Source organism: Plectropomus leopardus, chromosome 10 (genome assembly GCF_026936395.1).
Source record: "Plectropomus leopardus strain MGB_pleo_1.0 chromosome 10, ASM2693639v1, whole genome shotgun sequence".
Lineage (NCBI taxonomy): Eukaryota > Metazoa > Chordata > Actinopteri > Perciformes > Serranidae > Plectropomus > Plectropomus leopardus.
The window spans coordinates 30,374,339-30,390,450 of record NC_142185.1 but is presented as its reverse complement, the minus strand read 5'-3'; the positions used below and the strand labels follow the sequence as shown (position 1 = coordinate 30,390,450).

Below are 16,112 nucleotides of genomic sequence, written 5' to 3'. Positions count from 1 at the left end.
ACACAGAGAGCAAATGAGAGGACAGAAGCAGCGCAAGCAAAACGTGTCTCAGCATAGTTTGACGAAATGTTAAGGCATTGTGTCAGAGTCTTACAATGGTAGTGAAAACCATGCTGTTTATTCTGGCATCATGTGGGTGACATGTAAACAAACACATATAAATACACAAGCAATATAGGTCTACATATGGACATAACATTGATAAGTCGCTAACATAATTATTAACAGACCCACCTGTAATCCCAATGGGATGGACCATGTTTTAGCAAATACAAAACTAACTTGTAAAACTACTAACTAATTTTGGGAAGAACTGTAACACTGTTAAAAAAGTTCTTTGTGCTTCTGGAGAGTTTACTGGGTTTATTTCAGGTGAAAAACCAACAGGATTATGTTTCCATCCCGATCAATCTCCATCAGACTGACTGGATGTTCAAGGCTGAAGTTGAATAGAGAACACGGCGACAGAGGACTGTGTATTCGGCTAAATTGCGTAAATACAAAACATTTCACAATTCTCTGCATGATCTCTGATTGACTGCAGCTCTGCAGAGACATGAAGAGACTTTTACAGTTTTGTTTTTTTTCTCATCTCGGTCAAAGCATTTTGTTTTGTTTGATGCTTTCTGTTGAGTTATTTGGCTGCGCGGTGTGGAGAAGATACGCAGACTGATGCTGCTGTCTTCACACTGTTGTTTCATGTTTTCTATTCACCAGTTGGGTGCGTGAAATTGAAGAGGTTTACACTCCAGACAGTGTGGTATTACGGCATATGTCATTTATATAAGAACATCTAGATGTATTTATGTGCATGGGCGTAGGTTTCATTTCAACATATGGGTGACAGTTTCGAGCATCAGTTACAGGAACAGTATGTAAAATTTAGGGGGATTTAGTAGAATCTAGGATTACAGATTACAACCAGCTGTAACTTCAGCTGGTTACGATTCCTACAGTGTTCAGGAGGTTTTTACAGGGAGCCGAATTATCCACAGAGGTCTCTACCTCTCCAAATCAAACAAACCTAGTCATTTAAACTGAGAAAAATGCTGAATAAATCAGTTTCATGTTACAAATCAGTGTCTTTCCAATGCTGTTTGGCTTGTTGCAGACAGCTAGCCCAGAGCCTGCTGATGTGTGCTCACAGTCTTTCTCTGATATTTTAAGATATAGTTGTTCAGGGGATTTTTAATGTTAGCCTAATTGTCCACAGAGGTCTATTACTCTCTAAAACAAACAGAGCAGGTGATTTAAAGGAACAGTGTATAAGATTTAGGGGGATTTGGTGGCATCTAGTATTGCGGATAGCCGATTGCAATCAGTTGAAACTTTTACTGACTAGAATCCCCTCAGTGTTCATTTTTCACGAGATTTTTACCAGGAGCCAAATTATCTGCAGAGGTCGCCTCCTCTTCAAAACAAATGGACCTGTTAGTTAAAACTGGTAAAAACAGTGAATAAAGCAGTTAAGTGTTCTTCTGATGCGATTCTGCAAGTGAAGACGGGCCACTGAGTGCTTACCTTTTTCCCTGAAATTGATATGGCATTATTCCCCAACTAACTGGTAATCTGTGTTTTACAGTCTGATTTAAAGTCTCTCCAAAATAAAATGAATGCAAGAGCTTGTTCCATTCAAGTAAAAGGAACGTAGTGCAATCTACATTTAGCAATCTAACAGCAAAATAGATAAAACAATGCAAAATTCAAGTCACTTTTAGGAGGAGTAACAAAACAATTTCTCTTTTATACAGTAACAAACCTCAAATCTAGCAGTCCAACACTTTAACTTTTCTCAAACAGAAATAATTATAACTACTACATTCTTTCTGCATCAAAATAGTCCAGCCTTAACTGGGCCTTAAGCATACTGCTGCCTGCTGATATGAGTGCTGTATTGTCATATTTATAAGCACATATTCCTCTCATTAATGAAGTTGTACAAGCTCCTGCGCAGTTGACAACCCCATCCTGTAAATATTTCAAATTAAAATGCATTGTATCAGCAACTGATGGCATTCTGTCCACAAAGGCACAGTCAGATAGCTTTTGTTTTGAAAGGGAAGCGAGGAAGTTGAGGTAAGACAAACATCTTTGTATTTCCTCATCTCTGTGACAGAGAGAGACTTTAAACCGCAGTATAAAGTTGAATAGAGTCAACAAACGCAAGCGTCATGCATAAAGAAACCGGCGAGGCATCGTTTCTGTAGAGATGCTGCAGCTGACACGCAGCTCGGACAAGCGCTGCTCGGGCGAACAGTGCGCACGCTCTAACACGAGCGCCGAAACGAAAAACAACACGCCCCGCGCTGCTGACACTCTCTTTACGCGCGCTAAGTAAAACGGTGTGACGTGAATCGACGTATTCGCGATTATGTCCACGCGTCGCCCCAGCCCTACTAAAGATACACAATAACTCTTATTTTCAAGTGACTATACGCCAAAGAAAACAAACTTTTTGTTTTGTATTCCATTTTGCCAACATTTTCCATAAATCCTACACACTGGACTTTTGATGTCCTGCATTCTGGTGAATTTATATGCACCAATCTGTGCCTTTTCTGCATCAATTTAATTTTTTATCATGTTGGAAATACTGAGGAGGATGTGTTCCCTGCATCTCCCTCTAAATCTACACTTTTTTGTACATATGTTCTTATATGATAAATATTCTGGAACATTCATTTAGAATGATTTGAATTAAAAAAAACTGATAAAATAACATGAAGGCATTTTCAGCTTAGTCTGTACATAAAATACCTCAAAAATTCAAGTAGTTATTCACATGAATGCAAGAATGTAACAGTTCTCCTCTACATTTGGTCTCATTCATCCCGAGATATAATCGCTGTAGATACTGCTGTATGGCAACATCTTTGACAGAACAAAAATATATATCATGTCACATTATTTATCATTATACCGCCCACCCTCAGTGGATAAGAATCTGTTAAAATGTCAGGCTGTATGTTTTCTTTACCGTCAGGAGTCAGTCTTCAGAAAGCTTTTACATTGTTGTCCTCTGCAGATCCAGCCAGCAGAACAAAATGCTTTTTGATTGTAATGAATAACAAGAAAATGGACACATGATATAAGACTATTTAGAGAAATAATTTTTGCCCACTCTCTTGGGAGCGGAGAAAAATCTATTGTGATGAATGTGGCGCCAGCGGAGGCCCTTCCATTTCCAGCTGCATTGGTCACACAGTGATGCTGCACCAATTCCCAATCTATAGAGTGCAATGAATATGCTTCAAATAGCTGTAGAGCCTGTAAGTTCCATCCTCTATTTATTTCAGTGTTACTGGCAGAGGGTCTGAAAGGATTATCAACACCCACTTTCTATCCACCGTGCCAATAAGATTGATGCAATAATCAGCAAGGGACGGTTACAGTGATGAAAGACGAGGCCAGAGAAATGATTCTGTTTTGAACGTTCAGACTAAAAAATAAAAAAATAAAAATTAGGTGTTAAATTAAAAAGAAAGCCAAAGTCTGCTCATACAGTAGGATTTCTTATTCTCTAAAGCAGTTTATTATTTTATGAAATTACATTGTGTGATTACCTGTGAGTCAGACACACGCCTGCATTTTCACACTCTATGATTTGATATTGATTATGATGTAAATATAGGGATCTGAAACACAGGCGTGTAATCTGGAGGTGCTGGTTCATTGGATCAATGTGCAGAGTTAAAGAAAGGAAGCTGCTCTTGCACTAAAGAGATACACGATGCAGTCTTTCAGAAAACAGTCACCTCTAAGATAAGAACAGCAGTGTCTCCAGTTTTGTATTACATTGCAATGGAGGAAACATAAAAACTGAATGGAGATTACATTGGACTATGAACTGATTAAAAACCAATGTATTTGATTTATTTTTAATTTTTATTTGAATAACTTGTAGCCAGGGGCAACATTTTTGTTTTAAAGCTGGGAGGGACACAGTCAGTACAGCTGCAAATCTTCAAAATTGCTTTAATTTTTCAGATCCCTCTGCCTGAGGAGGAACAAAACACAGCCATGGTTTTCATAATTTTTTTGTATGTCCCCTTCATGAAATGGATTACCATTAGAAAAATGTTGTACGGCGTGACACAAAGTGATGAAAATAATCAATATATTGACTCACCCCGAAGGTAAAAAAAAATTAAGCCACTCTTGAGATGGTAGGGTACGTACTTAATCTCATGTAAATTTTCAACTTTTGCATGGGTTTGGTTCAAATTTGCACTAATGGTGCCCTAATATCTGCCCTAACATTCAAAGTAAAAATAAATATAAAAAATATGTTTGTTTATTTTTTTAAATAAGACTAGAAGCTTTTAATACAAAGTTGTCAAAGGCAGAAATTTCAAAAGGACCCTTTCATTAAAAAGTTACTCATGGTAATGTATGAATGTATGATGGCAAGTTTCAGGCCCAGGTAAAGCAAAATCAGCGATTTCTTTCTGTTCACATCAGATTTGTTAGAAAATATTTCCTTAAAGTGTAAAAAGACAGGCAACTGACTGAAATGTAGTAGCTTTGTTTTGGTCATCCTGTGTGTGAGTGGTGCATTTGTTATATTCAGTAAGCTCTCTTAGCTCTTGCAGTTTCATAGGTACATGAATAAACATCTCTGTTAAATACCACCATCATATAAACATGAGCTACTGCTCACTGCTATAGGTGTTGTTTTGCGCTGCTGTTCGCTGCTGTTCGCTGCTGTTCGCTGCTGTTCGCTGCTGTTCGCTGCTGTTCGCTGCTGTTCGCTGCTGTTCGCTGCTGTTCGCTGCTGTTCGCTGCTGTTCGCTGCTGTTCGCTGCTGTTCGCTGCTTACCGAGAATTGTCCCTGCATAGCGGCTCTGTCCTTCCTCGGCTCAGTAGAGTGTGTGCTGTGCTGTAATACTGGGTTAGCTGCTAACAGGAATAAGACACTCCTTCTGATAATTTGCAGAGGACATGTCCCCTGTGTCCCCCTGTAATTTACGCACTGCTTGTAGCCATCTATTGGTCTGTATTCTTACAGTGCATGTCTACATATGGTTTTGCTGTGTGTTTGCTGTGGTTTATTCAGCCTGTTGCAGCAGCTTTGAACAAATAAATATCTCAGAGCAGATGGAGGGCAGCACCGTGGCACAGACATCATATCTATAAATGTGTCTTGTCTTGAGTGACTGCCCATGCACGACCACACTGACATACGGAGCACTATATGAATCTATACAACCAGAACTCAATCAACTTCTCGCACTGAAACTCCCTGAACTCTCATTCCTTCTAAGAAAAACTGGTTACAAAAGCTTCTTAAAAAAAATCTATACCTCTCCATGAGAAACCACTCTTTGCACAGATGTTTTCCTCTTGTCTCAACCAAAGTCTGACTGCTGAATCGATAATGGTTCTTTTTACTCGGGAGTAAATGCTTTTATAGATATCTTCTTATCCAGATGATACCTGATTTCAATTAAAGCCTGTTTTAAAGCAGACTACCCACTTTCTGCAGATGTATGAACAGTTAAATCATGATGTTAACACGATAAAAGAGTTACTCTGTTGTCAAACATTAGTGTCTGTTTATGAGAGGGGAGGGGTGGTGCAAAACAGGGGAGGCACTGTTTCTTAGAGGAGCCCTGGAGAGGGAGTTTGGTATTTTGATTTGGCCTTGGAAAGGGAAATTCAACTTTTTAATTGTCGTAGTTTGTATTCATTTTAAATACCCTTATCCCCAGAATTAGCAATTTGGTTTTAAAGTAGGGATGTCCCGATCTGAGTCATTTCATATTGCATGTCGACAAGTAAAAAATAAAAATTAAAAAATTAAAAAATAAAACAAAGTTACACCACAGCCACCCACACTCTGGTTTATAAAATACAGTCCCTTAGGATGATGTTATTATTAGGTTGTTCCTCACTAATATTACCCTAATATTACAAATATATGTTATAATGAAAATATCAGCCCATGATGGTTACTAGCTTTGCAATTATGACGGCAGTACCAATTATTGCCCTTTGTTAACAAGATTATTACCTTGTCTCTACCAATCTGTTTTGTAAAATGTTGCCGGAAATCCTGCAGAAAATTAACACAAATCCTGCTTCACTACACTCCTGAATGAGGGCTGAATAATTAATGTTTGTTAGATGAGACGTGTGTAATCACTAAAGCTGTCGATCGCCCAGTAAAACATCCCGCAGGCTGCCTGTAAACTCTTATAGGTCCCTTTAGATTATATGCAGTGTTCAGAGAAATGAAGTGCTACAGTAAACCACGCCGCGCTCCTCAATCATTTGTATCGATGCACACTTCCTTGAATTCAGCTAGCATTTGGGACTAATTGTCAGCCGATACCTCGGCTCGACTCGGGCCCTCGATGAGCAGAGGTCATTGAGCCACAAAGCCTGTTAGTGCATGCACGGTATCATATGAAGCTTTATCGATACCACACAGAGGTCTGAGGCCGCTCCGTTACCAGATACTATCACTGCACCCTTTGATATTATTGACTCTGTGGTCTGTGTTGACTGAACCTGTGCTCCCTCCAACAGACTGCCTTTACTCTTGCGGTGTTAATCACTTCTGTAAAGGTGAATTATATGTTTTTTAGTGTTTCCATATTAGCAGATTATCATGATTTATATGTATTGACCACATTTCACTGCAAATTATTTATATTTTTGTAAATATGTGGACATGTGTGTTATGCATAGGTTGTTTTGACATGTTTATTAACAGAATAAAACCAGAGCATTAGCATAACAGTGGTGATCAATACCAGTGAAGTAATGGTTGAAGTGGAGAATATTGAAGTCACTAATTATTGCTTTTAATATTCTCTCTCGGGGGTGTACTCTGTTCTGTGTTACTGAGACATTAGTCAAAATAATTACTCACAGAGCATTAATAGATGACAACTTTGATAAATCGTTGAACTAATTTATCAACAGAAAAATACAAACCCAGCCGTTTGGATGAATGCTTTTTGGGGGGATTGTGTTAGAGGAATTCAGCTGTTTAAAACAAATGCTGTTTCTACATTAAACCTTTTTTGATGTTTTATAGACTAAAGAATGATAAAATTTTGTTGTCTTTCACATATAATTTAATGTTGATTTGAAGTCCCTTTATTCAGTTGTATCTTTATCTTTTATTTACAGTTTTTATTTCCTTTGACAAAGATGTATAACTGAATGAATGAATGAAACAAACGAATGAATGAATGATAATCTGCCACCTGGAAAAAGAGATTAATTGTTGGAAGCAAAAAAACATAATTTGCAGCTGTTGCTATGCAGCATAAACCGACTGAACAGACACCAGCTGCGTTATCATTTCTTCAGTGACTTTATGTGCAAGGATGAATACTTGCAACCTTTCAGAGATCCATTGTAGTTGTTCAGAATTTAAAATCAATTTCCTTAGAGGTTGCTGTAAAAAAAACAAGGGCATGTGCTGTAAAAGAAGTAATATAACTATTTTAACTCTGGCAAAATATTCAAAACAGCCATTAAAATGTGTTTAACTGAAACAATTATGGTTATTTTTCAGATAAGACTGACACAAACTCCTGTATGGTGTGGATGAACTGCTTTTATTCAGCAGTGGTGGAAGAAGAATGCAAATCCTTAACTTAAGAAATACAACAAGGCTTGTTTTGCACCAACAAGGATTTATTTTTAACTTATAGTTTAACTTTAAATCACATGGCACCAAATTTTAAAATGTATTGAAAATTAAGAGAGATTACATTTAAACCTCTCTTTAAACTTAATTTTATTACTGTAATTTTGCTGCCCCAACACTCTTAACTCCAAATTAAAATGTAATCCAGTATTAATTTCAAACTTACATTTGATTTAGGTTTATCTTTTAAGATAGATGCAGATTTTAGATGGATTGATAAAAATAAGTTTTTCAGAGAAAGTAAAGGCACAGATCCAGCCCAGTTTAGTTTTATGATGTTGCTGAATTTCTGTTAAGATAGCAGTTAAGCAAGGAAGCTGTGAGCTGAACAGGAAGTGTGGACCATCATGAGTAACGTTCAGCTAACTCACTACTTAAGAACTACTTACCAGGTCCTGAAAACATGCAAATCTCCCAATTGCTAAATGGAAAACTAATCGTCACTTGGGTCATCTTGAGCGTTTAACAGTTTCACGGCCTGAGACGTAAAGGCATTATTCAGCTTGTTAGACCCTTTTGTAACTTTTTGGAAATCTAAATGTCCATCCGGAGGGTAAAAGCTCAAATTCCCCATGCAGAGGAAGAAGAGGAAGTTACAAGACAGACAGGACACCAATTATCTTACTGCCTTATTTAACTATATACACAAACATAAGAAACACAAACTAACTAACTGATTGAGGCAGCTGTGGACCAGCAACACTTGTGTTCTGTGTGGAAAAATACTGTTTTTGTCAAAGGAGTCTGGTGCCTTTAGAGAGAGCACAGATAACAGGCCCAGTACTGTAAGTAATACACTGACTATAGACAAGTTCCTCATACAACTTGACTTCCAAAAATCCAAACTGTGGCTTTAATGTTTGAAATGGACTTGAATGTATCAACAGCATTTTATTGATGTATTTGGTCAATTTTGTCTGTTTTGCTGTTTATACTGATGAGCAAGTAGTCAGAATCATATATTTTACGGATGCACCGATTGTGAGATTCTAGGCATTATTTTGATATTTACATTTTTCAAAACAATTGGTTTCCTGGAGTTTTTTTTCTTTTAAAGTAAGTCCACTTGTCAGATTTTGCAGTGTGGTTATCAACATGTATATTACCCTCTCTAATCAATCGGCAGAGGTCAAATATCTACAACAAATAGTAAGTAATCAGTTTGCCTTAACCTCAAGGTGAGCAATATATCGATTATACTTTAGTTATCACGGCTTGTTCCACGTGCAATACATAAAATGACTATATCGCAGACATCGAGTATAACCTGCCACGTCGTTTTTTAGAAGTCCCTGCCGTTTTGGCTTCCATTGGTTTCTCCTAAGGCTCTCAGCCTCTCACAGACACACTTACACAGAAAGCAAGGCTTTTGCAGAGCCACCATGGAGCACTACTGCAATTTCAAAATACTATTAATGTATGAACTGGAGAGCTGTTAGTTTGCCGGTCAACTTAATGAGTGGTAGTTGTGGTAGTGTGAGCAGGTAAGGCGTTTGTTTGTATCTGCAGAGCTCTGAATGCAAAGTGTCACATTTTGCGACCACAGAGCACCAGTGCGACTTGCCAATATTAGCACAATATGAAATGGAGAGCTGTTTGTTTGTTGCCCTCTCACGGTGAATGAATCTTCACGGTTAATGGTGCCACGGTATCTCTTTAACTGTCTGCTAACGCCAACATCCAAGCTTCAAGTGCACAGCAAAAACATCGGCACTTCCGGGCTGAGATGAGCCAGGTCCTTGAAAATGAAAGCACCATGGGGCCCATTTTGATTAATTTAATTAAAACAATACTTTTTAAAGTTACGTTCTAAAAATACTTTATTTAACGTCCTCATAACTGTATTTTATTAAATGTTATTATACCAGTAGTGTGTTCAACTTTATTATTTTAGAGTAGGTACTTAATTGAACTTTATTGTAACAGCAGTTCATTCAATACTTTTTTATTTTAGTAGCAATTTAAAGGGAATTTAAACATATTTAGATATATCCTGTATCAGGATAAAGCCTTAAAATATCACAATATTACTTTAAAGCCATATCACCCAGCTCTACATTAATTGTAAAATTCTGGGCCAAAACTTACATGTTCAAAGCAATCAGTTTCTGAGAATTGTTTTTATTTTTTAATTAAAATCAACTAGTCAGATTTTACAATGTGGTTATCAACATGTAAATCACCTTCTCTAGTCAATCGGCAGAAGCAGTGATAACAACAAAATAATAAATCAATAATCAGTTTGCCCCAACCTCATAATAAGCAGCTATCATTGCTACAGCACACCTCTGAAACAGTGATGTTATCGTTTGTGTCACTTACAGGCCGCTGAGACCTGTTGGAGTCACATAAAATTTCCACAACACCCTCTGTCTCTGAGATGTTGTATGTGAGTTGCAGTCTGATTTCTGCAGCTGCAACTTTAATCACATGAGTTTGATCCACCCAGAGAAGAGGATCAGGTCAGATTGAGGAGTCTGCTCCACTCCTCTCTACCCTTGGACTATCTCTATTGCATGTGCTATTTTTAGGAAATCCCTTTGGCATTTTCTCATATCCCAACTGTTTGTACATTTCCTGACTCGATATCCAAGGGGAAACTCAGGCTTCCTCATATCTGGTAAGCCATGTTTATTTGATTTGGGCGTGTAGTTGTCTTCAGGTGTGATTATGTCTCTGCATCTAGAGCTTAAAATATCCATCTTGTGTGCTACAAATGGTACTTTGTTGTGATAATTGAATTTGATTTCTTTGTGGAGCACCATCTGTTTGTGCATTCAGGTTAAGGCAGGCCTGCTAATGAGCAGAGAAGAGCACTGGAAACAGGGCTGTATGTACAGTATGGCTGAGTCGATTGCACTAACAAACACTGCATCTAATGTACTGGTGGAACAAAGTACATTTACTCAAACTGTGCCTCAAGAAGTATTTCACTGCTGGAAAGATGTTTTCACAAAACTAAGCTGTCGAGAAAGACGCATGCTTTTGAAATTTTTGCGACATGACCAGAGGAAACAAAGAAAAAGGACTGTGGTATTTGCTTACGCTCAAGAGGGAGATAACTTAAAACTACCAGAATGCATTGCCCCTCAACTGACCAATTAAAGCTCCTGTTGGTGGTGACGTATTGCAAGTTGCTTATCCAAAAACCGATATGATGACTGGCTGGTAACAAAAGATCTCATTTTACAGTCAAATAGTAAGTTAAAAATGTTTCTGTAAACATTTTTGTTGATCTCAGTTTTTTCATCCCCCATTTTTCACAAAACAGGAAACACTATGGCCTCTTGTCCACAGACTCTCCTAATATAGCTCAACTATGCACTAAAACATGTTTCTGAAAAGTTTTGATGAATAATAGGCAACGTTGTGGCAGAATCTTTGATAATATTTGATCAGCACTGCATAGTCATACTCTGATCGGAAATTGAGAGAGAAAGGGGCTGATCTCTCTTGATTCACTCCCCCCGCAACCCTTACGAGGACAAGCGGTTACAGAAAATGACTGACTGACTTTTTTAAAAACATACATCCACAAGGCGCTTTACAAACACAAGTTCACACACTTTAAATAAGTGAGTGACTGAATTAATTAATCAAATTTCAATAAAAATTACAAAATGGAACACAGTACAATGAGGGACAGACAAGGCCAAAACAAACAAACAAAAAAAAAACAATACACGAGGAGTTGCCCAATAGGAAGGCTTGCCTATAAAAGTGGGTTTTTGGAAGACGCTTAAAACAGTACCCAGCAAATCCGATCAACTGGGCGATTATAGTTCCAGAGGGTATGGTAATGAAGGGAACATTTTACCACACTATTAATACATTTATTTTTGATACTAAGTATGTTTTGCTGATAATACTTACTTTTGGTATGTTCCTTCATTATGGTAAATGTAGGCACTGGTGTGGTAAATCACTGTTCTAGTGATTTAAATATCCACCGGAGCACTAAATGTGTACTAATCCACAGCTGGAAATAGTCCCCAACAAATGTGCCACTTACTCTTGTTTGAGGACCATTTTCCAAATGCTGTGGTGCCAAGCTGTCTTACGAAGTAATGAAACTTGAGTTGTTATTAAAGATTTACATCATCAGTGGAAACCAGTCAGCTCGGGGCTTGGGGGTCATAGAGAGGGCAGGAAAGTCAGAAAGTAACAAGATTCGATGTTGGTCTTTTTATGGGATACTAAAAAAATAAAATAACACTTGCCTCTTCTTTAATGATACACTGAATCCAAACCACAAATGTAATTTAAACAGACAACATTTTGATTAGAGTCTGAACTGAATACAGAGTGCAGACGCTGGTCTTTTTCATCTATTATTTCTATCGCCAGCACAATCAGTGATAACCTCCAGTGTGCCGCAAACCCGAGAACATCAACATGACACTTCTGTGCCGGCCCTCTGTTGGTCTACTCAGAAAAAAACCATCATCCTAGCACTTCTGCGACTGAAACTGAAAGCTCTTGATATGAGTTGGTGTACTTATGATTTCAAAAGAGATTAAGTGTTCCCTGTCGGCTAGCGGTGGTGCGCGTGTGTTTATGTCCATGCATTTAGATGCACGTCTGGCTTCATTTGGCTGCAAGATTCAAGCCCCTGAGCCTTCACTAGAGATCGTGAGTCAGCTTCAGAGGATTTTCGGTTATCCCACAGGCCAAGGAGCGGCTTTGCAGGCAAATCATCCTCCATCCATAAGTCTCCCTGACTGACAGCCAGGCATTTGGCTCAAGACCAGATCTGTAAACAACAACAACAGGGTCTACAGGACGCACATCTTGCAGATGGGGAAACTTTCTCAGCACATTACCTGTCACTTTGAGAGCGTGAGTTGTGTCACAGCTGAGGCTCAGTGAGCTAGACAGAAAAGGAGATCACACCAGATTAAAGTGATTTAAACAATATTTTTGCTCGAAACTTGAGCAAAAAAAAGATAAATGTAAATCTGTAAATCATTTGTGTTTATACTGTGGAATAAATGTGTGGTGTTTTGAATTCAAAAGAAATAAGAAAACCCACCAAAACGGGAAGATGAGAATGAGGAGCTATCATAAATAACCAAGGCCCAGTGTGCCCAGGAGGAAAATATAAAGGTCTTGGCTTTGCCCATCTCTACCTGCAAGCAGCCTGCAAAGAGAAAAACAAAAGACAGCAAGAGAAGCACTAACAGGGCCAGGGGTCTCATATTTGTATCATCAAAAAACATATATATATTTTTTCTTCTTCTTCTTCTTCTTCTTCTTCTTCTTCTTCTTCTCCTTAGTCGCAAGAAGAAAATTTTGGCCTTGTATGTTTCTGCAAACCATGGATACTTCACAAATGTATGTTCATTGTATCATATCAATATTTCTAAAACAACATTAGTTGTATCAGTATCTGAGCTGACTTTGTTATTGGAAGGTGGAGGGGATGTTGGATGGAGAGTCACCTGAGCAAGATGCCTGTCAAGCCGCAGACCACTGTCTGTTTTTTACAGAGATATTGCTGTTTTCCTGCTAGTGTAGTGCCACACAAAGTGGCTGTTTTAAGCCAAAACATGATCTTCACCTAACCATAACCAAGTGGTTTGTTTCCCCATACCTAAAAACATGTTATCTTCAGCGTGTTTGAGACGTGAAGTTACAATATTTTGCTAAATAACCTACAAATATAGTGTATGGTTGGCTTGCAGAAATATTAAATGCCAGCTTTTATTCTGGTGACTGGGTTGTGTTATTTTAACTTTTCTAAACTGTCAACATCTCGTCACTCACTGGTTCCCCAACCAAGGGGTTCCAACCCCTTCTAGGTGTCGCCAAACCTTTATGGGGCGTCATGAGGCCTTCTTGATTCGTGATACTGTTGCTCTATACCTCAACTTAATAAAATAAATAAAAACCTAAAAAGCGATATTCAGAGAGCCTCTCTATACTTCAGATTCACTTAAAACATCAAAAGAGCCAAAAGTACAAGAGACCAGGGTGAGGATGAATAATTGTAGAAAATAAGAGTTGAAAAAAGTACTGAATACAAAAAACAATCATTTAAAAAAGAGTTCTTAAAAATATCAGGAAAACTAGTCTCTGATGCAATATTCAAAGAGTAATCTGCTCAAAATTCACCCAAATTGCTTGTTTTATACAAACCTCCTACGGCTGTTGTGTTGACTAATTGGGTTTATGGTACAGTTTGTCAGTTGTTTTGTACTTTTATTGTTATCCATTGAATATATATGAAATATTCATAAAACTGTAACAGTCTACCGTGGCCTCTAATTTCTGTTTTATTTTGTTAACCCTGGTTTTTCCTTGTTTCTGTGAGAGTTACTTCCTCCCTTTGTTCTGCACCTGCTGTCAATCAGTTAATCAGCTGTGTCTTGTATTTAAACCCGACTCATTTACTCACCTGTTTGTGTTGTACTCCAGTAGTCTTGATTACCAGTCATTCTCTTAATGTTTTTCCCCCTGTGTGTGACTCCAGCCTCATTTTTTGACTTTGGATTTTAGCCTGTTCACTGGAAGCTTCACTGCTTACCTAGTTTTTGATTGTTTGGACTGTTTGACTGTTTTTTTGCTCTACTACCTGCTCCTTTACTGTACTGATGCCATCAAAACTGTGAAAAAAATATGAAATTCCAGGTAGGTATGAAGGTATGAAAAAAAAAATACCAACCAAGAAACCTAACTTTGACTTTGCCTGTCCTCTGGCCCTCACGAAAATATGTCACTTAGTTAGTATGTTGTCTTTTATGCTGTAGTTGATGTATTGAATGTGTTTTAACCCTTTGAAACCTGGATCAACATCAGTTTTCTTGTGCTGCGTTCAGGTTCAGACACATTACATAAGCTGTTTGACCCTTTGAAATCTTAGAAAATTGGTTTAATTTCTTTTGAAAACATGATCGGAAATACAGTGCCCAACTTGGCAAGAAATTTCCCACAAATTGCAATACATTTGACCCAAAAATTGGTTTAAAGATATAAAACAAAATAATTATTTATATTAAAAATATATTAAAATTAATTATTTATACCATAATAAATTTTTATGTGCATATATATATATATATATATATATATATATATAATACTATACAATACAATAAATTAAACTTGAACTTGAATGAAGGACTGAAGGATTTGTCCAAGCTTTTTGTCAGCTGCATCATACAAGAAAAACCGGGTGGCCTCAGATTAAGGAGAAGATATGAAGAGTTGTCCTTAAGGGATCAAAAGTAGGACTTGGAAGACTTTTGACAGATTACGAGTTTGTGCTTTGCTTGCATAATAACCCCGGTTCCAGTGGTGTGGCGTTAAGATGGCACGCGCCATTCCCATTCCCCCAATGAACATCTGCAACTGCGGCTCAGCCATAATTTGAGTCTTGGACTAAACAGCTCGATCCACTTTAGTCACACTTGAAATCAGGATTAGAGAAATCTCTTGGCAAGCGATCTGAGAGCACTCAAATCAGGTCAGTCGAAATTCGGTGGGACGCCCAAAAGGAGAGCGAGCTCATGCTGTCAGTTCTGCTGTGCTGTTGTCTACCAGATGGATGGCCAATTGCCACTCCAGATGTGCTCAGAATCCATCTGAACTCGGAGTAAAATGGCATCCAAAAACAAAAAGCCTCTCGCACTCAGAGGAGCGAACTGCACGCTGATGGAGAGAGTGCGGGGATAATTGTAATCAGGCTGGTGCCAGTTTTCATTATGTTCTCAGATGCGAGCCTTAATGCAGCTCTGCACTCAAGTGAAGCCAAACAGCGGAGAGGCTGTTGTTGTTCGGCTCGCTGCTCTTATTGTGGCGGGAAAGGTGGATAAGGGGAAGATGGGACTGACAGGTTTATATCACTGGGCTCGTAATCTGTTCCCGCCTGTTGGACGTGATGTAATCTCACACTGCGGGATTAAAAAGAACACACACAAGCACACACATGTACACAAAAGGAGCCGTGGAGTTTCTGTGCTATTTTCACGGGTCACTGCATGGGTTAATAGACTGTTTGAGGTACCTGAGAACTGGATAAGTGAGGCAGCCCTGTTATTTTCCCCAGTTCTTGCTTGAAAACTCCTCCACCGACAGGTAAAGATGCACTTTGAACCAACATGTTTAACTCCTCGAGGATGCATTTTCAATTATTTCTGTCCGCTGAATAAATCCAAGCAGGGCGAGTAGTGAAACCCCTCTGAGCCAGTTTGAATGTGAACTACATTTTATGAACTATCTACAACAAGATCAAAAAAATAATACACATATGTTATGGAGCTAATGGCCTCTGGGTATCTTGTGTTTTCTTTCACAGATAGTTGCAATGGTCCTCTGGCCTCCACGTTACCCCATTCATCGTTTCAGAGCTCCTCTCAGTCCTCAGTCAGTTATGCTGCTTACAACGCCAAGCTCAACAGAAGAGATGGTAAGTACCAGCAGTGATGTGAAGTAATAAAATAAAATA

The 16,112-nt window shown here is 38.3% G+C and overlaps 1 protein-coding gene across 1 annotated transcript in view; it reads left to right on the top strand.

Annotated features, from left to right (window-relative positions):
- The window catches only part of cntnap5a (contactin associated protein family member 5a), a 135,239-nt gene that overhangs the window by 10,797 nt on the left and 108,330 nt on the right, over positions 1–16,112 (top strand). Inside the window, exon 2 of the mRNA XM_042494432.2 lies at positions 15,963–16,073. Coding sequence (XP_042350366.1) covers positions 15,963–16,073 — 111 coding nt within the window. The remainder of the gene's footprint in view (positions 1–15,962; positions 16,074–16,112) is intronic.